This window comes from Sapajus apella, unplaced genomic scaffold (assembly GCF_009761245.1).
Source record: "Sapajus apella isolate SASKATOON/1434 unplaced genomic scaffold, GSC_monkey_1.0 scaffold6, whole genome shotgun sequence".
Taxonomy (NCBI): Eukaryota; Metazoa; Chordata; class Mammalia; order Primates; family Cebidae; genus Sapajus; species Sapajus apella.
In genome coordinates this window covers 22,640,644-22,664,838 of record NW_022436946.1, presented here as the reverse complement: position 1 = coordinate 22,664,838, position 24,195 = coordinate 22,640,644, and the positions used below count along the sequence as shown (strand labels likewise).

The following is a 24,195-nucleotide window of genomic DNA, read 5'->3' as shown; positions in this document are numbered from 1 at the left end:
TCTCTGTCCTATAGTCTTTTATCTGCAAATTGTGATAACAGTAGTACCTATTTCATAATGGAGTTAGTAATAATTAAGTTATGGCACAAAATGAGGTTAGAACAGTGTCTAACATATAGTAAGAGAATAAAAGTTACCTATCATTATTATTAATATTACTAACAATACTGGCAATAGATAATGAGTATGTTTTGGTTTTAAGTGTATCATAAAACAGAATTTTAAGCAGTATTGGCCAACATGCCCTAGAGATAAGAAAGATTTAATTAAATTCTTCCCCCAAAGCTATTAAACCCACGATGGTTAAATGCTCTGTCCTCTCACTGGTTTGAAGAAAGAAAATAAGCCAATAAGAGATACCTGTGATAGAATAAGCTGTGGGTGAGAAACCAATAAAAAGCTAGACCTTCTTTAAGGTAGGAAAGCTGGCAGCTGAGAAGTACTGAAAAGTTTTGGAAGCTGGTGCAGACAGTGGTATTTTCATGCTATCTGGATGATGCCTGAGAGCCAACCCTATTCCTCTACTCTTTCTTGTAAAACAAGGATAAGAAGGACAATGCTCAATCATAATGCCAAAAGGAATGATTAACATCATATGTACTCTAAGTCATATTTAGAGTGGCTTAGCCTGTAGAAGTATCTTATTTAGAATCATAAATAATCCTCTTTCTTAAGTGCTTGTTGTATGGATTTGTTAATTTCCTCAAAATATATGGAAAGGTTTAGAGAAAATTAAAAATAACTTGTCTATTGACAAGGAAATTCTTTAAACTCTTCCATATATATATGTATATATATGTATGGAATATTGTTCTGTGTATGGAATTCTATGTATGGAATTCTGTTCTTCCAGGCTGAAGTGCAGTGGCATGATCTCAGCTCACTGCAACCTCCACCTTCTGGGTTCAAGTGATTCTCCTGCCTCAGCCTCCCGAGTATCTGGGATTACAGGCACACACTACTATGTACATCTACTTTTTTTGTATTTTTAGTTTCACCATGTTGGGCCAGGCTGGTCTCAAACACTTGACCTTAGGTGATCTGCCCACCTAGGCCTCCCAAAGTGCTGGAATTACAGGTGTAAGCCACCATGCTCAGCTGCTTGTCTATAAATTAATCAGGCTACGGAACCGTACAATAGTAGTGGCAAACACAAATAAGTTATACAAGAACGTTGGGGTCACTGTAGAAATTTAAGCAACAGAGATCTAAGGAATAACAGATTGGTAGAAAAGTAACAAGGAAAGTTAAGGGACAAAGGAGGATATAATTTTCAAGGTAGATTAAGAGCAGAAGAGTTTCTATGTGCCAGACTTTTCCTGGAGGCATTATACCCATCCATTACAAAGTAGGCAGGTTTTTATTTCCCCATATACTGAAGCTTCTTTCTAACTGCACTTTGATTACTTACTCCCTCTGAAAAGAAACTTCTTGTAGCCTACATAACATCTGTGGCATCAAATCCAAGTCTTAATATTTAAACATTTTTTGTTTTATTTTATTCCTTTGTCTTTCCCATAACTTTTCAGCAGGGTTAATCTTTGTTTTACCCTAGTGGATCTCCTGGCCTCTACCTTCTCAACCAAGAATTAACTGCCTAACAGGGACAGATGGAGCTCTTTCCCTGCACAAAAGGCAAAGCATACCAAGATGCAACCAACTTCTTATGAGATCATTTACACTTAAAAGAAAAAAATAGAATAATACATAACAAATATAATAATATGTTGATAGGGTTGATGCTCTTATGAGTACATGAGGGTTTCACTGTATTAGTCTTTCTGCTTTTACCTATAATTTGGTAATTTACATTAATAAAATCTTTTTAAATCTTTAAAAAATAAGCAGCAGTAACATCAAAATAATTATCTTTTATAAGAAAAGCCATTTAATAATCACTTTCAAGTATTTTATTACAATTAGAAGTGAATATAATCTAATTGCAAAACTTATCATATATTTCAGTTATCTCATCATCCTCAGAAAGCAAATTCACCAAATAAGTAGATGCTAGTGATGCATCGGTAACAACAAAGAGTATTTGGATAAAAAAGAGCCTCATTGACAAACTGTTTACAACTTAAAGTCATGGTAAGTTTCAGAATGTTTTGGTCATGAGGGGTAGATGCATTTATATGCTGCAACTACAACTCATATATAATATATGTATGAGCCTCAAAAGTCCTGAGGACATTTTAAATTTCAGCTTTACACATATTTATAGTCCCTTCTCAAGTATATAGGAATACAGTTTATAGGAAACAGAAATATCAAGAACTTTACATAAACTATTTCTAGTTCTTGTTAAATTTAAAATCATCATGTGATAAAACACACCCCATACTTTATACATATTGTTACATTTCTTAAAATAATCCATAAAGATAATATTCAAAGTGCTTATTTTTATGTTATATATTTCTTATACTATGACTTCAGAGATTTCATAAAAGTATAATAAAGAATTCATTACCCTATAAAATGTTTTAAATAGCTGGGCATCAGGCCAGGTCTGGTGGCTCATGCCTGTAATCCTAGTACTTTTGGAGGCCAAGGCAGACGGATCACCTGAGGTCAGGAGTTCAAGACGGGCCTGGCCTACATGGTGAAACCTCGTCTCTACTAAGAATACAAAAATTAGCCAGGTGTGGTGGCGGGTCCCTGTAATCCCAGCTATTCAGGAAGCTGAGGCAGGAGAATTGCTTGAACCCAGGAGGCAGAGGTTGCACTGAGTGGAGATCACGCCACTGCACTCCAGCATGGGCGACAGAGCCAGACTCTGTATCAAAACAAACAAAGAAAAAATAGCCAGGCATGGTGGTTCCCGCCTGTAACCCTGGCACTTTGGGAGGCAGAGATGGGCTGATCACTTGAAGTCAGAAGTTCAAGACCAGCCTGTCCACCATGATGAAACCCTGTCTCTACTAAAAATACAAAAATTAGCTGGGCATGGTGGCCTGAGCCTGTAATCCCAGCTACTTGGGAGGCTGAGGCAGGAAAACCACTTGAACCCAAGAGGCAGAGGTTACAGTGAACTGAGATCGCTGCCACTGAACTCCAGACTGGGTGACAGAGGGAGACTCTGTCTCAATAAAATAAAATAAATGTTTTAAATAAAATAAAATTCCAATCTGAGTTCTAAGCATACTCATTGTAAAGCAGATTCACAATTCCATATTTCCTTGATGAAACTGGCAGATGTACATAGCAACAAGTGACAAACACTTGCAGTAATATTTAAAGGATTCGGTCACACTACCCTACTCCTCAGCTGTCAATTAAGATTAACGTCAGGCATTGAAGAGAACAGATTGCTTGGAGAATGTAGGTACGAGAAAGAATAAACTTTACTAAGTGATTTCTTCTTTGAAGCTGAATAAAAACTTTCTCCATGTTTTCCTACATGACTTATGCCAGATCAATGATGTATATATAAAACAATTAGCATGTTTCCACTTCCATCTTTAAATATATAGAAAAAGAATCCTGGCCACATGATCTAAAGAGACAGAAATGACCTTCTAACTGGAAGAAAATAATAAAGTAAAATAACATTCATTCTACCCAACTTCTATCAAACCCACAACAGGCTATTATTGTCTCATTCTGTCTTTAACAGTGTCTTTCATGAACTAAGGTGTATAGTGATGCAGCCATTCTGTGGGTCAACAAGATAGCCAGAGGCAGACCTATGTTATTTCTAGTTAAATAATTATAAGCTTGCTTTGCTTATTGTACACTGAAGTTTATACCCGAACTAAGCTATATCAAATATTGGTGCAGTAAAATAGAAATCAAGCGGCAACAGGAGGCCTAAGGTAAAGACCATCTGAGAGCGCTGTAAAACGGTGGAACACTGTGGAGTGGCTGCAAAGCAGGAAATATTGCTTTGGTCCCAGGAATGCCTTCTCAACATAGACTTTGCCTAAGAGTCTCATAAAGAGGGCTTAAGCAATATCTTTGAGAAGGAAAGGGACCTCTGCTAACAAGATCCGGGAGGATCTTCACAGATGGGAGCTTGCAAGGGGGAAAAGCCTTGCAGGGCAGAGGTTACCAGAATGCCACAGGCTCTGCCTAGGTTCTCAGAATAGGGAATAATCTTGATTGCTCTGTGTCTGCAATGCTCAGTAGATAAAAACCTGCTGGTGCCTAAAGGGCTAAGCTTCTGATGCAAATGCACCTTGGTGTTCTAGGTTTGCATAAGAATCATGTCTGCTACTGAATACTGCAGACCACACCTCTCCCCCTTGGCTATCTTGCCCACATTAGTTTCAAGGCCTCTCCCAATAGTTTCAAGTCCTCCCCTGTTCATCCCTCCCTGCTCCCCCACCCCCAATTAACAAGTCTATACACCTAATAAAAGCACGTGCAGCCCAGAGCTCAGGGCCAAGCAGTTTACCCCTGGAGATAGTACATTTGACCCCTGGACCCATGCTGTGAACTTCTACTCTTGTGTCTTTGTCTTGATCTCCTTTTCTCACTCCCTCATCACTGCGGGGCCACAGGGCACCCACGCACAGGGTTGGGCTGGGTCCCAACACATTTGAGACATGAAAAATATGTGTATATACAGGTTGAGCATCCCCACTATGAAAATCTGAAATCTAAACGCTCCAAAATCTAAAATTTTGTGAGTGCTGACATGATACCATAAGTGGAAAATTCCACACCTGACCTCATATCTTTGTTTCATGTACAAAATTACTGAAAATACTGTATAAGATACTTATACACAGACTTTGTTTCATGTACAAAATTACTGAAAATACTGTATAAGATTACTTTCAGGCTATGTGTTTAAGGTGTATATGAAATATAAGTGAATTTTTTGCTTAGAGTTGGGTTCCATTGCCAGGATATTTCAGTGTATATATGCAAATATTCCAAACTCTGAAAAAATGTAAAATCTGAAATACTGCTAGTTCCAAGCATTTTGGATAAGGGATACTCAGCCTGTATAATCAAATAACTTGCAGATGACATGGCTAATTATTAGATCTTAGGGGGAAAAAATCCGTCTTTTCAAATGTCCAGCTTGGTGCTATTGTGACATGGTAAAAGCCCCATAAAACTGCATACCTCAACCATACCTAGGCTTTCTATCGAAACTGCTCTCTGTAACCCAAATGTGACAGGCAAGCAGTCCAAACCCTTGCTATCTTGGCCCCTGTGACTTGTAATAAGTAATTAAGGACTCTAATTTCCACCCTACCCAGACAATGTGCAAACAAATGCTAATCTTGACTTTTGTGAACCACTTAAGTAACAATCAGAATGTCCGAAGTCCTCTGGCCCTCGGAGTGTCCGGAGCCCCTCACCCTCATCTTCGCCCAGGAATCCACTGGAATGTCCAGAGCCCCTGACCCTCTTCTCTGCCCAGGAGGTGATTTACAAATCCACTAGCCCTCAGAATGTCTGAAGCTCCTCACCCCCACCCCCTGCCCCTCACCCTCACTCCCGAAGTGGTTTTATGGGTATAAAAGGTCTTGACACCCTCCTTTCGGGGCCATGGGTTGTAGAGATGCGAGTCCTCTGTGGCTGCCAGCAATAAAGACCCTGCAATTTGGCATACTTTTGTCTTGGTGTGATTTTCTATGCTCGAGCCAGTACAACACTATAACTATTCAGATGCTTCACAAATGTAAGTCTAGTAAGGTTGCTACAAATCATGCACCATCCCATTAATGATAATGTTTATTAATCTCGAGTCTTTAAAATAATTGGCCAGGTACGGTGGCTCATGCCTGTAATCCCAGCACTTTGGGAGGCCAAGGTAAGTGCATCACCTGAGGTCAGGGGTTCAAGACTAGCCTGGCCAACATGGCAAAACCCTGTCTCTACTAAAAATACGAAAATTAGCCAGATATGGTGGCACATACCTGTAGTCCCAGCTACTTGGGAGGCTGAGGCAGGAGAATCACTTGAACCCGAGAGGGCGGAGGTTGCAGTGAGCCTTTATCACGCCACTGCACTCCAGCCTGGGTGACAGAGCGAGATTATGTCTAAAAAAAAAAAAAGAAAGAAAGAAAGAAAAGAAGAAAAGAAAAGAAAAGAAAGAAAGGAGGAAGGAGGGAGGGAGGGAGGGAGGGAAGGAAGGAAGGAAAGAAGGAAGGAAGGAAGGAAGGAAGGAAGGAAGGAAGGAAAGATAATAGCTACCTTTTCCAGACAAGGTTCTAGTAGGCACTTTATATATATTATCTTGAATCTTCACAATAACTCAGTGAAATATACACTATAATCCTCATGTATAGATTAGGAAAATAAGATTTAGAAAGATTAAGTGACTTGCCGATCACTTAGCCAAAAAGTATTGAAACCAAGTCTATGAAAGCCAGTGCTCTGGTAAACCAAACGATTCTTCCTCAGATACACAAATAGAAGTCATATACTACATACAGTGTGGTATGAGACTTGTGGACTATCATGAAAACTTCATTCCCTACATACAGCCCACATCTAATTAAATGAAAACAAATATTACTTTTTTCCCTTTCTAATTTCATTTCCTTCCTTTCTTTTCTTCTTTTTATTTTTTTCCTAGAAGATGTGGTAGAGGGGGTAGGGGCACTGAATTCAAGAAAAACAGGTTCCTTGGAGTATTGATAAAGGAAGATGATAAGATTTCTATTCTATCAGAGTAATTCAAAAGCATATTTTTTAAGTTGTTACTATTTTTTAAACTTTACTATGTGCCACAACTAGGTGCTTTATATACATACTTCATGTAAAACTTATCATGAGGTACTAAAGAGCTTCCACTTAAAGGAATTCAAATTCTTGCTGATTTTAATGATGACCTTTGTTCATCATTAATCTTCCTGTCCTTCATTTTTTTCAGCCCTTCACACTACTGTACCCTAATCTTTAAAAAGCAAAACAAATAAACAACAACAACAAAAGTATTGACTTCACATGACTGCTAAAGAAAAAGTGATATTGAAGTTGATCTATAATATTAATATTACTAATTTATGTTACCTATTTAAAATGTTACAGTAGCTTCCTCTAGTTTACAAAGCACTTTAGGGTACATTAGTTAACTCAATCCTCAAAAATGCCTGTGAGATAGATTTTATATCCCGAGAAGCTAAAGCTAAGAGGAATTTGAGTAATTTTCTCATTTAGTGAGTGGCAGACCTATGTCTAAACCCAAGACTTCTCACTCTGCATTAAGAGTTTTTCTTTATCCTATTACAGTTAAGGTAGGCTCAAATAACCCAGGAATGTGCTATATCAACATACTTGGAAAACAGAAACAACTAACACCTAGATCTTAGTATCTAACACCATCCTCTACCACTTTCCATGAACAGGACTTCTTGAAGAAATCATTGATTATATAATTGCAGCAAGGAAAATACAAGATTAAACTGGAATATCTTATAATACTAGAAAGTAAGGCAGTACTCAAAAAACCAAAATGATAGGGGAGTGTCAAAGGAAGACAGGACTTTGGGTCTTTGGGCCCCCAGTGGCCAAACCTGGAACAATTTGAGCAATAAAATAAATAATGCAGGGCTGGGAGTGGTGGCTTATGCCTGTAATCCCAGCACTTTAGGAGGCCAAGGCAGACAGATCATGAGGTTAAGAGATCGAGACTATCCTGGCCAACACAGTGAAACCCTGTCTCAACTAAAAACACAAAAATTAGCTGGGCATGGTAACTTATGCCTGTAATCCCAGCTACATGGGAGGCTGAGACAGAAGAATCGCTTGAACCTGGAGGCAGAGATTGCAGTGAGCAGAGATCTGCATCACTGCACTCCAGCCTGAAGACAGAGTGAGACTCTGTCTCAAAAAACAAAATTATTAAAAATAAATAATGCATCTAAAATAAATATCCATGAGTGCATATTGACATAAATAAATAACTGAATAAATAAGTATGCGAATAAATGGGGAGTAGACCCAAATCCCCTTACAGAAGAATAATGGACATATATGTCCACCCTCCAGGAGATAAAACTTATTTTCCCTTCCCCTTTGAGTGTAGACTAAACTTAGTGACTTGCTTCCAAGGAGTAGAGTTTGGAAAGTAAATTTAAAGTAGAGCAACAAGGCAAACACTATCTTGGCCAGGTGACCAAGGTTAACATCATTAGTGATAAATCATCTTGACAGCATAAATTCCCTTGATATGATGTGATGAAAACAGAAGTTTACCTCTGGTCTTTCTCTCAGAATCCCATAACCCCAATGTAATACGAGAAAAACACCAGACAAATTCCATTTGAAGGATATTCTACAGAATATCTGACCAGTACTCTTCAAAACTGCCAACGTCATGAAAAACAAGGTAAGTCTGAGAAACTGTCACAGACAAGAGGAATCTGAAACATTACAGCTAAATGTACTGTAGTATCCCAGATGGGATCCTGCAGCAGAGAAGGGGCAACAGTAGAAAAACTACTAAAACATGAATGAAGTGTGGAGTTTTGGTTTTTTTAACCACTTTGTTGAATTATGATTAACATGTAAAAAGCTGTACATATTTAATGTATACAACTTGAGGAGTGTGTGGCTAAGTGTACAGTCATTAAACTATTACCACCAAGGCCCTAGACATATTCATAACCTCCCAAAGTTTCCTCCCACCCCTTTATTACTATGATTATTATTAATTTTGTGTGTATGTGTAACATAAGCACGTAAGATTGATCCCTGCCCATCCCCACCACCAAACACCTGGAAATCACCATTCCAGTCTTGGTTTCTGTGAGTTTCACTATTTGTTGTTTTTTTTTGAGAAACGATCTCACTCTGTCACCCAGGCTGGAGTGCAGTGACACCACCATGGTTCAATGAAGCCTTAAACTCCTGGACTCAAGCAATCTTCACACCTCAGCCTTCCAAGTAGCTGGGACTACAGGCATATGCCACCACATCCGGCTAATTCTGTATATTTTTTTGTAGAGACAAGGACTGGTTATGTTGCCCAGGCTAGTCTTGGACTCCTGGCCTCAAGCAATCCTGTCATCTCAGCTTACCAAAGCATTCATATTATAGGTGTGAGCCACCCATGCTAGGCAGAGTTTGTCTATTTCAGATTCCATATATAAGTGAAATCATACAGTAGTTTCATTAATAATAAAGTATCAGGGCCGGGCGCGGTGGCTCAAGCCTGTAATCCCAGCACTTTGGGAGGCCGAGGCGGGTGGATCACGAGGTCAAGAGATCGAGACCATCCTGGTCAACATGGTGAAACCCCGTCTCTACTAAAAATACAAAAAATTAGCTGGGCATGGTGGCACGTGCCTGTAATCCCAGCTACTCAGGAGGCTGAGGCAGGAGAATTGCCTGAACCCAGGAGGCGGAGGTTGCGGTGAGCCGAGATCGCGCCATTGCACTCCAGCCTGGGTAACATGAGTGAAACTCTGTCTCAAAAAAAAAAAAAAATAATAATAATAATAATAATAATAATAAAGTATCAATGTTGGTTAATATGGTTTGGCTCTGTGTCCCTCAACCAAATCTCATGTCAAATTGTAATTCCCAGTGTTGAAGGAGGGGCCTGGTGGGAAGTAACTGGATCATGGGAGTGGATTTCCCCATTGCTGTTCTTGCGACAGTGAATGAGTACTCATGAGACCTTGTTGTTTAAAAGTGTGTGGCACCTCCCCCAGCTCTCTGGCTTTGCCATGGTAAGATGTGCTTACTTCCCCTTTGCCTTCCACCATAATAGTAAGTTTCCTGAGGCCTCCCACCCATGTTTCTGTACAACGTGCAAAACTGTAAGTCAATTAAACCTCTTTTCTTCATAAATTACCCAGTCTCAGGTAGAGGTTTATAGCAGTGTGAGAACAGACTATTACATTGGTTCATTAGTAGCAACAAATCTATGTACCATAGGAATATAAGATGTTAACAAAAGGAGAAACTGGATGCACAGCGTATAGGAAGTCTGAATTGCATTTGCAGCTTTTCTATAAATTTAAAATTATTCTAAAATTTAAAAATCTTTTTTTTTAATCAATACACCTTAAAAATAAAGAGACAAATGTGAGGCATTGGAGAAGGGAGTAACATTAACAGCAAGAGAGAGAGAGAATCCCATCCTCCAAAATATCAAACATAACTGAGAGTGTCCTGCTAAACTAGAAAGAATAATTTTAAACCTTTTAACAAGAGCCCTTAGCAGATACCCTATTAGTAAAAAATTAGAATCATTTGTTTCTCTTATACTGTTCCTCCTGTAATTCTACCAAAAACAAAACAAATGAACCAAAAAACTCCCTATAATCCTTTGAAAGTTATTAAAGTCATCATAATAACCATAAGGAAAATATAAATGTCTCAGCCATACATATATAATAAACAAGTAGAATCTAATGCATAATTCATAGAACACTTGCCTCTGGATTTGCTAGTCCTTTCACAGCATTCAGATCAGATCCTGAACAGAAATTATTTTTTGCCCCACGGACAATGAGGCCTTTCCCCTCTGTCCAATTTTCCAATTCAATTACTTTTTCCAGAAGTTGTAGCATCATAACACCTGCCAAAGATGGGAGGGGGAAATCACAAGCATATGAAGGCAACTGGAAAAATAGAAATTATTTATAAATCATAAGGTGTCAAGCATACTCTTAGGTTCTATATTTTATAAATATTTACTGAATGTCTATCAAATGCCTATTGTGCTGGGAGTATGGAGTATACAGAAGAGGTATATATGGCAGGTCCTGCATTGTAAATTTAATTTTGTTATGTGTCTATCTCTCCATCTATCTTAAGAAATGACACAAATATATGATTAGGAAGAAGAATAAGAATATACTAGGCCAGGCGCAGTAGTTCACTCCTATACCCAGAGTTTTGGGAAGCTGAGGCAGGAGGATCATGAGGTCAGGAGATAGAGACCATCCTGATCAACATGGTGAAACTCTGTCTCTACTACACATACAAAAATTAGCTGGGTGTGGTGGCACATGTCTGTAATCCCAGCCTCTTAGGAGGCTGAGGCAGGAGAATTGCTTGAACCAGGAGTTGGAGGTTGTGGTGAGCCAAGATCACAACACTGCACTCCAGCCTGTAGATAGATCGAGACTTTGTCTCAAAAAAAAAAAAAAAAAAAAAAAAAGAATATACCATGCTGTCCTAAGAATAAGAAAATGATGATATGGTAATAAGGAAAAATTATTTCTTAGGGTAAAGATAAAACATAGACCTGACTTCTCAGCAATACATCTTATCTCAGTCAGTAAAGCTTTATGGGTATAACATAACTACGAGATCTTATGATATATTGGACATATGGTATACAGAACAAAGTGTGATTCCTATGCTACTGACATCAGAATTAGTATAATAAGATATTAGCTCAGGAATGAGTAATAAATACCATCTTGATCCATGGTTGACAAATTGTCCTCTGAGGAGCTTGAGGTATACTATGGAAGTTCTTCACAGGCCTACCAACCATTGATTCTATGGCTTATAGATTGTTACCTTAATATGAACCAAAATTCTATTGGAGCTTCTTTATAATAGTCAAATTTAAAATAGAAACAGCTGGGACTGGCATTTTAAGATCTAATCAATAACTTTTAGATATGCTTATCTTTGGTGATCTTCCAAGTTCATAAAATTCATGGTTTTCAGCCGGGCGCGGTGGCTCAAGCCTGTAATCCCAGCACTTTGGGAGGCTGAGGCGGGTGGATCACGAGGTCAAGAGATCGAGACCATCCTGGTCAACATGGTGAAACCCCATCTCTACTAAAAATACAGAAATTAGCTGGGCATGGTGGCGCGTGCCTGTAATCCCAGCTACTCAGGGGGTTGAGGCAGGAGAATTGCCTGAACCCAGGAGGCGGAAGTTGCGGTGAGCCGAGATCACGCCATTGCACTCCAGCCTGGGTAACAAGAGCGAAACTCCATCTCAAACAAAACAAAACAAAAACAAAAACAAAACAAACAAAAAAAAATTGCATGGCTTTCAACACGACTAATTTTATTTTCTTCTGCCTAGGAAATGCTTTAGAAGCCAATGTATAAAGATCATAATAGGGGGCTAAAACTGGCAAAAAAATTTGTACCTCAAGTACACTTCTTTGGAATATAAATCCCACAATGTCAAGAACTATTATTTCCTTTGCCATTTACTAAAGTAACCAGGAGTGAGGTGGTTCCACAATAAATGTTATATTAATGGTATTAACTCACAAATGACTAATTTAACTATCCTTTCTAATGGCTAATTATGACATACTGTCATGCACCAACGATGTCATAGTGGTTCCTTAAGATTATAATGGAGCCGGCCGGGCACGGTGGCTCAAGCCTGTAATCCCAGCACTGTGGGAGGCCGAGGCGGGTGGATCACGAGGTCAAGAGATCGAGACCATCCTGGTCAACATGGTGAAACCCCGTCTCTACTAAAACTACAAAAAATTAGCTGGGCATGGTGGTGCGTGCCTGTAATCCCAACGACTCAGGAGGCTGGGGCAGGAGAATTGCCTGAACCCAGGAGGCAGAGGTTGTGGTGAGCCGAGATTGCGCCATTGCACTCCAGCCTGGGTAACAAGAGCGAAACTCCGTCTCAAAAAAAAAAAAAAAAAAAAAGATTATAATGGAGCTAAAAAATTCCTATTACCTAATTAGTAACAGTCATAGCCATTGTAATGTGGTACAATGCATTATTCACGTTTGTATTACAGTTGCCTATAGTATTCAGGAAGTAACGCACTAAATAGTTTTGTAGCCTAGGAGCAGGAAGCTATATCACATGGTACAGGTGCATAATAGTTTATGCTATCTAAGTGTAAGTACACTGTACAATGTTCACACAATGACAAAATCACCTAACGTATTTCTTAGAATGTATCCCCATCACAAAGCAATAAATGACTGAATTTAAAACTGTAACCCTTTCCAAGGATGTTCTAGATGCTTTAGAAATATCATTCTTGCCGGGCATGGTGGCTCAAGCCTGTAATCCCAGCACTTTGGGAGGCCGAGGCAGGTGGATCACGAGGTCAAGAGATCGAGACCATCCTGGTCAACATGGTGAAACCCTGTCTCTACCAAAAATACAAAAAATTAGCTGGGCATGGTGGTGCGTGCCTGTAATCCCAGCTACTCAGGAGGCTGAGGCAGGAGAATTGCCTGAACCCAGGAGGCGGAGGTTGCGGTGAGCCGAGATCGCGCCATTGCACTCCAGCCTGGGTAACAATAGTGAAACTCCGTCTTCAAAAAAAAAAAAAAAAAAAGAAATATCATTCTTGCCTCTCAAGTGATTTACGGTCTAGTAAGGGAAAAGAAGAAACCCACACTTTTAGTAAAAGAATCAATCTGTATAGGTTAATATGAACCTTTAATCATTCACAATATTTAAGCTTCTAAAAAACAATGCTGGCCTTTTTTTAAAAAAAAAAACCTTCCTTATGGCGCTGATTTTTCTTTGAACCTTTCTTAAGATGCGGAAATGCTGGCCGTGAGAATAAGAAAAATTCATACCAGTAGTTACTGTTAAAATAATCTTTTGGCCGGGCGCGGTGGCTCACGCCTGTAATCCCAGCACTTTGGGAGGCCGAGGCCGGTGGATCACGAGGTCAAGAGATCGAGACCATCTGGTCAACGCGGTGAAACCCCGTCTCTACTAAAACTACAAAAAATTAGCTGGGCATGGTGGCGCCTGCCTGTAATCCCAGCTACTCAGGAGGCTGAGGCAGGAGAATTGCCTGAACCCAGGAGGCAGAGGTTGCGGTAAGCCGAGATCGCGCCATTGCACTCCAGCCTGGGTAACAACAGCGAAACTCCGACTCAAAAAAAAAAAAAAAAATCTTTTGACTTTGTAAAATAAATCTCAAAAGATGGAAGAGATCTTAAAGAGTATCTAACTGAATGATTTTTAAACAAGGGTCTAAGTGCTCATTCATCCTCTCCCAACCCAGCTTCATCAAATACCATTATTCAAATCAAAACAGGTTTGCTATTACTAGTTTTATATATTATGCATTAAAATAATGTTTCTGATTGAAAAAATATTCATAACTTTTCAGAAACAAATCATCACTATTGATCTAATTTAACCCTTTAGAGAAATTTTACCCTTCAATTTCTATCTTTCCTGGACTAACATTAAATTGGTTTTTATTCTCTAAGCCAACTGAACATATGGAGCTACAAAGTCTAATAAGGTAGTCACTAGTCACCTGTATGTATTGAGCACTTGATATGTGGCTAGTCCAAATTGAGACATGTAGTAAGTATAAAATAAATACCAGATTAATAGAAAATGAATTGTTAAAAATAATTTTACCTGTTTTTTCATTTTTTTTAAACTCTGGCTACTAGAATACTTAAAATTGCACATATGACTCAAATTTGTTTTTGCATTATGCTTTCATTGGTCAGCAGTGGTATACAGAAATATCTCTGAATTCTATTAAATGGAGAGTAAAGTCATCTTGGGTTTAAAGACTCACCATTAGTAATTTACAAAGTTTACAGACTATTCAATTATGTCTATAGTATGACTGTATGTAAAGTAGATACATGAAAATTTTGTGAGATTTTTCTGAACCCCAAATTTCAAATGCTACTAGAGATTATAATCATGTAGTGCATAACCAAAAAGGAGAGATTACTAAAATCAACTTGAAAATGCAAGTGGTTTGCCTTTGTGTTCCAGGTGAATAAAAAACATAAAATTTAAAAAAAAAATTAAAAATCAAAAAAACGCAAAAAAAGAGAGAAAGAAAATGCGAGTGGTGAGTATTCAGCAAAGCTACTCATTAGCTCTTGTATAATATAGTGGTAGCATAAGTCAAATCTGAGCCCCAGCAAAAATGACAAATTACCACATGTCCTGCATCTTTAGTTCTCTGTGTTGACTAGAAAATAAAAGGCACTCACCAGTATATAAGAGTTAGGGAGGAGTCCACAGCTAGACAAGTGCTGTTTCTTCTGTTAATAATGGAGCTAAAAGATTAAAAACTAACTGATTTTATCTCAATTCACAGAAAAAAATTAGCCTAAATAATTCTTTTCATTCACAGGCTTTTCTCTTTAGTTTCAGGAACTCTTTGAAACCTCTTTCGCCTTGTTCCCTAGTAGCAGAAGCTGAAAACAAATGAAGTTACTAAAAAGCTAATGAATTTCGATGAAAAATATAATCAAGATTAATTTAGGTTTCCTTTTTATCAACATCTGTATTAATGAGTTTTCTGAAAACTTTCAAATATCCATAATTATTGAAAAATTACTTAGTGTTTCTGGTTCATATTATAGAGTTGCTGTTTTTATTGTTATTTTTCTCATGTTCTACCAAAAGTACCAGGACTTTAAAACATACTGTCACCAGAGCAAGGATAAAAAACATGTGATAACAGGTTAGATTTAGTGTGGTTCTTTAGGAATGAAAAGATTCTTAATACCTGAGAAGGCATTCATTTTACTTGGATTGTTCAGAGTAAGAATACCAATGCCATTGTCTTCCTTCTGAAGGTCAACATTTCCACCAGGAAACTGCTGAAGTTTTTTTTTCACTTCTTCCTCATAAAATCCATGGGATGTATTATAAAGTGACAAACTTGTTTGATGTAGCAATTTTGTCCTTACAGACAGAGGCGATGTCTTCAAAAGACTTGTTGCCATTTCTGGAAAAGAGAAATAAGTATGCAGTAGCACAGATGAATAGGCACTCACTTTTCTAATATTATGTGTTAATAGGCTGTAGTAATGGACACTTCTGGTGAATTGTGAATACTTCACTATTTCTTTCTTTTTTTTTTTTTTTTGAGACATAGTTTCGCCCTGTAGCCCAGGCTGGAGTACAGTGGGGCAAATTCGGCTCACTGCAACCTCTGCCTCCCGGCTTCAAACGATTCTCATACTTCAGCCTCCCAATTAGCAGGGACTACAGGGGCCCATCACCACACCCAGCTAATTTTTGTATTTTTAGTAGAGGCAAGGTTTCACCATGTTGACCAGGCTGGTCTCAAATGATCCACCCACCTCAGCCTCCCAAAGTGCTAGGATTATAAGTGTAAGCCGTGGCACCTAGCCACTTCCCCATTTTTAAAAGCACTGTTACAGGAAATGATCAGTATGAAATTCCTTTCATTTTTCCCTCCTTCTCAAACCAAATGATTCACAAAGCATATCATTCCAGTATGTATCAGTGAGAGACAATAGAATAATTACAGTATAAGGCCGGGCGCGGTGGCTCACACCTATAATCCCAGCACTTTGGGAGGCCGAGGCGGGTGGATCACAAGGTCAAGAGATCGAGACTATCCTGGTCAACATGGTGAAACCCTGTCTCTACTAAAACTACAAAAAATTAGCTGGGCAAGGTGGCGCGTGCCTGTAATCCCAGCTACTCAGGAGGCTGAGGCAGGAGAATTGCCTGAACCCAGGAGGCGGAGGTTGCGGTGAGCCGAGATCGCGCCATTGCACTCCAGCCTGGGTAACAAGAGCAAAACCCCCTCTCAAAAAAAAAAAAAAAAAAAAAAAGAATAATTACAGTATAGTTACCGTGCTCCAATACAATAGGAAGGCTTAGAAAAAATACTGCTCTGTATTTTGTACCATCTCCTGCCTCCAGGTAGCCTTTTGCCTCAGATTCTTTATTCTTCAGCCCTTAACTTTTTCAAAATCTAAAAGTAAATATAGTCCAAGTATCCCTTTGGAAACAGCCTCTATGCAGAAATGCTACAAACGCAATCCCACTCTCTAACAGAAATTTTATTCTTGGCATTATTCTTACCTTCTGCAAAGCCTTCAGGCAAAAAGCTGGAAAGAGTCCTAAGAAAAATGGGGAAGGATATAGGAATGTGTGTGTGGTTACTGTGTTCCCCAAGGTTCTCTGTCACTTCTCTTACTTTATACCTCCTGAGTAATCTCATCTCTGCCCATAAGCTTTTCTTGCCCTATGTAAACATTCTTGTTGATTCAATTAATTTTCACAAGGTGAATACATCTAGTAAATGGTACCCAAATCAAGAAACAGAACACAACTTGAACCTCACAAGGTCCTATGTGTCACCTTTCAAAATCCCTCCGGTAAGGGTAACTTTTTGACTTCTAATACACGAGATTACTTTTGAACTTTATATAAATTGAAAACTATGTATTTTATGTCTGGTTTCAATTTTGTTAACATCCATTAGTGTTAAATGTAATCAGAGTCTGAATAGTCCCTTATCCTCATTGCTGTACTCTATTTGTGAAACCAAAATACCTGAGACAGGACTCAACCAATTCAGAAAGTTTATTTTGCCGAGGTTAAGGACATGCCCAAGACACAGACTCAGGAGGTCCTGATGATACGTGCCCAAGGTGGTCAGGATATGACTTGCTTTTATACATTTTAGGGAGACATGAGACATCAATCGGTATGTGTTCAGATGTACACCGGTTCTGATGGAGGTAAGGCAGGACAACTCTAAACTTCCAGGGGCAGGGGGAGGTGGATGCGGGGGAGTCCTTCCAGGCCATAGGTAGATAATAGACAAAAGGTTGCATTCTTTTGAATACCTGATCAGCCTCCTACTGAATACACAATTTACTCTGACTCAGTGAATCTGCATTTTTACCTAAACAATGGGGCAGAGGAAGTAATCTGATGTGCATTATTTTTTGGGGGGGGTGGGCATGAGCCACTGTGTCCAGCCACTGCACCCAGCCAATTAAACATTTAAGTATTTTGCAAGTTGGTTCTTTAAACTATTGGTAGGTTGAAATTGACCATGGTGGGACTATAGAACATATCAATCATGCTGACTCGCGCGTGCTCTCTCTCTCTCTCTCTCTCTCTCTTTCACACACACACACACGGGTTTGCCCGTACACCACCAATAATAATGTATGCATTTGTTCAACCTTAGAAGATAATGTGGGCCGGGCAAGGTGGCTCATACCTATTATCCCAGCACTTTGGGAGGCCAAGGCGGGTGGATCACAAGGTCAAGAGGTCGAGACCATCCTGGTCAACATGGTGAAACCCCGTCTCTACTAAAACTACAAAAAGTAGCTGGGCATGGTGGCGCGCGCCTGTAGTCCCAGCTACTCAGGAGGCTGAGGCATGAGAATTGCTTGAATCCAGGAGGCTGAGGTTACAGTGAGCCAAGATCGCGCCATTGCACTCCAGCCTGGGTAATAAGAGCGAAACTCCATCTCAAAAAAAAAAGAAGATAATGTCCTAGAGTGTTTCAAAATGGCTGTAAAAATGTATATTCCCACAGGCAGTGAATGCTCCAGTTGCTCCACAAGCTCATCATTTGTTCTGTTTTTTCTATTTTATGCATTCTAGTGGATGGTATCTTATTGTGGTTTCATTTTGTATTTCTATAACATTTAACAAAGATAAACCCCATTTTCTTATGCTTGTTGGTCATTTGCATATAATCTTTTGTGACGTTCATGTGCAAGCTTTTGGCCCATTATTTCTATTTATTTATATTTTAATTAATTTGTTAGAGATCTTTTATTCTCCTGCTCACAATTATCCTAAAACCTACATGACACAAATCCCACATTTTTAGCTCCAATTCGACCCTATGCCTGTACTCCTAACTCATAGTATTGCCTAACTCATAGAAATGCAATTCCCTTACTTCTCATTTCTAGATATATCACAAGCTTCTCAAAATCATTATCTTTTTAATTTACTTCTTCCTCTTCTTTTTTTTTTTAAGCGACAGGGTCTCGCTATGTTGTCTAGGCTGGAGTGCAGTGGCTATTCACAGGCGCGATCCCACTACTGATCAGCACCGCAGTTTTGACCTGCTCCGTTTCCAACCTGGGCCGGTTCACCCCTCCTTAGGGAACCTGGTGGTCCCCTGCTTCTGGGAGGTCACCATATTGATACATTGATGCCGAACTTAGTGCGAACACCCGATTGGCACAGCGCACTACAGCCCAGGACTCCTGGACTCAAGAGATCCTCTAGCCTCCGCCTCCCAAATAGCCAGAACTACAGACATGTGCCACCACGCCCGGCTCAAAATCATTATCTAACCCTGAATTCATACTTCACCTGAAACCCACTACTACTTCTTAATTCTTTCCCTTAACTATTCATTGTACCATCAACCCTGTAATCTATGCCAAAAAACCTCTGGACAGCCTAATCTCCTTCTCTTCCCCTACCTCCCGTATGCAACAGACCTCCAAAATGGTTTCTTCTTTCTTATCTTTTCCCCTCCTACTACTAATATAGTCCAAACTTCATTACCTATAATCTGGATTAATACAGCAGTCACCAATTGATTGCATACTATTCCTTAGAGTAACGTAGATATATTTATAATCCAATCAGGACACTTTAAATTGAAGTTTTTAGGTAGTTCTCTTCCAAAAGGATCAAGTCCAAAGCTCTTTTTAAATTCTTAACTTAATCCTGAACCTCTTCTCTTATTTATTTATTTAATTTTTTGCCTTTTTTTTTTTTTTTTTTTTCAAGACGGAGTTTCGCTCTTGTTACCCAGGCTGGAGGGCAATGGCGCGATCTCGGCTCACCGCAACCTCCCCCTCCTGGGTTCAGGCAATTCTCCTGCCTCAGCCTCCTGAGTAGCTGGGATCATAGGCACGCGCCACCATGCCCAGCTAATTTTTTGTATTTTTAGTAGAGACGGGGTTTCACCATGTTGACCAGGATAGTCTCGATCTCTTGACCTCGTGATCCACCCGCCTCGGCCTCCTCCCAAAGTGCTGGGATTACAGGCGTTAGCCACAGTGCCCTGCCACCTCTTCTCTTCTGACATCGCAACACAATCAACACAGGACACCAAATAACCAGAGTCCCACAAATTTAACATGCTATTTTAAATTATCCCTTCTTCCCTATAATGTTGTTTCCTCCCTCATTAACCTGGCAAATCCAACATCGTTTTTAAAAACTGAATTTCTGTATTTCTACCTAAAAGGGATCTCCAAGAAAAGATAATCACTCCCTTTACTTATCCCAGCTCATACTGCAATAACAATGTTCCATTTTAACACATTCCTCAAATCATTTTTTCATTTGTTTTTCTCAGTAGAAGGATGCTTCCTGAGAGTATTCTTAGATGCATACTTCGTGTCACTAGTGGCTACAGTACTCAATATATAAAAGGTACTTAGTAATGAGGGAAAATGTACGCAAGTAAAAAAAATAACTCATCAGACAGCCAAAACGAATGCCACAAACTTGTTTTATAGCTTTAAAAATGTATCTAACATGTGAGTTATAAAATGATATCAGAAACAGAGAACAAACCTCATAAAGGGATACAATATCCCTTCCCACTTTAAATGACTTGGCCTTCAAGTGACATTTTTACTAAAATGTTTCAGATGAATACTTACCTGAACACACAGTAGGATGTAATTCCCTCAAACAGATATATTTCAACAACTTGGGAACAGAATTTCAAAACTTTACCAACGAAGGTGGCTTATAACTACAATATTAAAGACACCAAGATGTTTCTTAAATCTCAAGGAGACTGAAGTGTTAACTCATAAACTGTGACCTAATACACTACACGTTAGAGTTTAGCAAAAAAAGTAGCAAGATGATTGTTATCTTAAAAAATGATGTCTAAGGATCAAAACTTGATGTTACTTTTCCAAGAAAAAAAGGTATTCTAACTTGCCATCCTAAGTCTTTGTTGGGACCTGCTTTTAACTGTCATAACTTTATTATTTCCCTTAATGTCAAATTCCTCCTGGTCTTTGTATCCTCCCTCCCTCCCACCAAAAAAGTCACCAGTTGCCAGCAGCTAGGGTTACCGAATAAATAATGAAAGCATTGGGTGGTCATCTATCACTTAACGAATTGTGATTAACAAGGTTTGGGTCAATTTGATGTACAGAACCAATAAGCAAGGAAAGTGACCAAATGTTACAAGTTGCAAAATACCTAAATATTTAGTATTTTCAATACTGTTAGATATAGTGATCCTCAAGTTTCTCTTCAAAGAATCAGTATGTCAGCATGTTCAGCTCTCTTATTCTTTAATTCTCCATTTTTAAGTTTAACTTCCTTGTAGTTTCAGTAAACAACCTTTTCCACCAGTTCTAATCAGTAGTTCACATCTGTTCCCCCCGTCCCCTGCTCTGTCCTGACTCATCCTGGTCACTTGCTCTGGTCACCTGCTTTGACCCCTGGCTACCTGCTCTGACCTGCCCTAACCATTCTTCCTGCCAAACTACCCACCCCCACTACTCTGGCTCATACCCCTACTCCCTTTAAAATAGCCAATCGGAATTAGACTAGACTGTGTGGTCTAACTCTAACCAACAGGGGAATGACATAGCAGTAGGAGCAACCTACGTCAGGCATAAGTACCCCTTCCCCTTCCTTGCCCAGGTGTGTGCCTGCCATTGTTCAGTCTGTGAGCCGCACCCTTTTATAGAAGTAAATTGCCTTGCTGAAGAAATTTATTCGAGAGCTACCTCTTTTGTGGCACCAAAAATTTTAATTATAACAATACTTCAATGTCTTCATCTGTTGCCAATTCCATACTCCTTTTCCAAAACTCATATAAGTATACCTTGTGTGACATCCTTCCATCCCATCACCTGTTCTGTTAAATTAGAAAATGATACTGTATCAACAGATTTTAAGGTATCTAAGGCCTCCTGAAGACCTAGAAAGCTAGAGGGAACAATTATCAAACATGAGTTTGCAACATTTCAGGATATTTTCAGTAAACTCAAGAGACCTTGCAAGATTTTTTAAATAAACTTCAAAATAAAGGAACCTAATTAGAACATGGAAATGTATAGTGACACAATAAAGGCAGAATAAAAGTTGATATCCTAGATGTTCCCACCATCTAATTTAGTGCAATAATAGATACTTTACCAGTACTACATAAAATTACTGGGCATATAGAAGAATGAGAGGATACTGTGAAACTAAATAAAATTTTTAAATGTCAAAAATTACTGCCATATACTTAAATAATAATTTCATTTTAAACAAATGATTCATTTGAAAAATTTTCCTCCAAATATTATTCTCATTTGTTGAATATTATTCCCCATATTTAACTTATTTCTTTTCCTTATATATCTCCAGTACCCAAAACTGCAGTCTGGCTCAAAGACCTATCTCCCTCCTTTCCCAGAGGGTAGTAAAAGTTCTGTTTATGGAAAGAAAGTATTTCTGAAATTATTATCATTAGTTATGCACCATCATTAGAAAATGAGCTATTCTTGTGAAATAAACTATCTCTTTAACTGGAAAGCAAAACTTTCCTGGGCAAGAACAAATCATTTTGTTGAGAGTTTTCTTGCTCTAAGGCACATGGAATTGTATTTTTAAAATATTTTACCCTGAAGGAGAAATAAACTGATAAGCATAGAAAATTCAGGTCTATGAAAAATGGAAGGGGGGGGTACTTTTACAAATAAAATGTTGTTACCAATTAAAAAGTATGAAGTGGTTACAAAAAAAAACCACCAAGGCTTTTAGACACTTCCTATCATTCAAATGTAAATGTCTCAAAACCTCTTAGCTAGTAGAAGAAACCTAAACTAAAAATTTCAGACATTATTGAGAAATGCCAAGCAATGGGGCTTGAAACAAATTAACCACACTGAGGACTAAACTCTGATTTTTTTTATCTTGCCGAAATTCCCACCTAAGGAGTCTAGGGAGTCATGCCCTACAAACCATAAATTCTCAGCAGATGGATTTTATTTGACCCTATATATCGTGACTTACTTTTCAATCTGACCCTGGCATAACATTAGGAGCCAAGAAAAAAAAAATTTAATCCCAAATTATATTTCCTTGGCAGGCTTTGAAATTGCCCTGTAAACTCTCCTGTGGGAAAAATCCACATTCTATAGAGCATCCCCTTCCCTCCTTGTTTTCCTTCCTTTCTTTCCAGATCCAGAAGATAATCAACTAAGAGCCAGGCACCCTTTTAGGTCTGATAAGAAATAGTTTACAACCTGCTCTCTCTCTGAAGTCTGCTGAGAGATTCCTCTGCACAAAAAACTTGGTCTCCACAATCTTTAATCTGAACATTCCTTTTTATGGATCCCAGGTCTTTAGACAAACTCGACTAATTGTCAACCAGAAAATGTAAAAATTTACCTATAGCCTGGAAGCAACCCCACTTTAAGTTATCCCACCTTTCTGAACCAAACCAACGTATTTCTTAAGTGTATTTGATTGATGTCTCATGCCTTCCTAAAATATGTAAAACCAAGTTGTACCCCAACCACCTTGGGCACATGTTCTCAGGACCTGGGGGCTGTGTCACAGGCCGTAGGCACTCATATTTGGCTCAGAATATATCTCTTAAATATTTTACAGAGTTTGACTCTTTTCATCATCAATACCTATATTCTCATGACAGGATATATTTATTAAGTTTGTTTGTAATCTCCATTCATAATCATAATCATTCCATACTCAACCACTATTCTTTCTGTTTCACCTCCCCTTTTACGACCCTTAGAATTAGAACCAAGTTCACTGGTCAAAGTCTGTGAGAAAAATAGGAAAATGTACCAAACTATATAATTCAAAATGAGTTCTGAAGCTTTCTTTGCTTTTTTTTTTTTCTTCCTAAGGAAAAGGAAGGGGAGGTGGGGAGGAGGAACTCTTTGCTTTTTTAAAGACAAATTTTAAAAACATAATAACTGGATTAGCAATTAAGACAAATATTTCAAAAGAGGATGGTATTATTTTTTGAATTACTTAAAGTACATTTTAACTAGACATTTAGCTGCATTCTCAGAAATAAAAAGAGTTATTGGTGTTCGGGAGCTCTGTTTCTCACGGCCGCTTCTGCTACATTTTCCCTTCATTCTAATTTTTAAAATTCTAAGCAGAAGTACAACCAAAATCAAGCAACATAGCTCTGCTAGGGAGTAAATATCAAATGTATACTCCCACACACATATATGAAACCAGATTTATCAAACATATATGTGTAACCAGAATTTTTATGGTTATAAAACAGTGCAATACTAGTATTTCACAGCTAACTATTACTTCTGTAACAAATTACTTTTGTTCACTGAGTTGAAATTTACATTACATTTTGCGAGAAAGAAAATAAACACAGATGTGAAGAATGAAGAAAAATATCAGTTGAGTCACCTAACAGGTGCTGAAAAAGTTTCAGAATACAGGTATGTTCTATTTCTTAACCAAATAATGCATCTGAAGAAAGAGACCCAAGCATCTAAGATCACCTCCCCCTTGACTTCCACACTGCATTTCAATAGAAGAAAAGGCTGGCC

General features: G+C 38.6%; 1 protein-coding gene and 1 long non-coding RNA gene across 8 annotated transcripts in view; one reads left to right on the top strand and one right to left on the bottom strand.

The window, feature by feature from the left end:
* The window catches only part of ECHDC1 (ethylmalonyl-CoA decarboxylase 1), a 50,363-nt gene that overhangs the window by 23,223 nt on the left and 2,945 nt on the right, over positions 1 to 24,195 (bottom strand). For 3 of the 7 annotated variants that reach the window (XM_032274839.1, XM_032274842.1, XM_032274843.1), the window contains exons 2-3: positions 15,378 to 15,599; positions 10,353 to 10,495 (exon numbers count right to left, since the gene is read on the bottom strand). In XM_032274839.1, the coding sequence (XP_032130730.1) occupies positions 10,353 to 10,495; positions 15,378 to 15,597 (363 nt within the window). In that variant the 5' untranslated portion in view covers positions 15,598 to 15,599. Of the gene's footprint in view, positions 1 to 10,352; positions 10,539 to 15,377; positions 15,600 to 16,711; positions 16,810 to 24,195 lie in introns of those variants that run through there. The other 4 variants (XM_032274840.1, XM_032274841.1, XM_032274838.1 and 1 more) reach the window with 3 other exon arrangements.
* Positions 1,049 to 24,195, top strand: LOC116549329. The gene is made up of 3 exons (XR_004267809.1): positions 1,049 to 1,078; positions 7,198 to 7,202; positions 24,122 to 24,195. It is a non-coding gene; the product is annotated as an uncharacterized LOC116549329 (long non-coding RNA).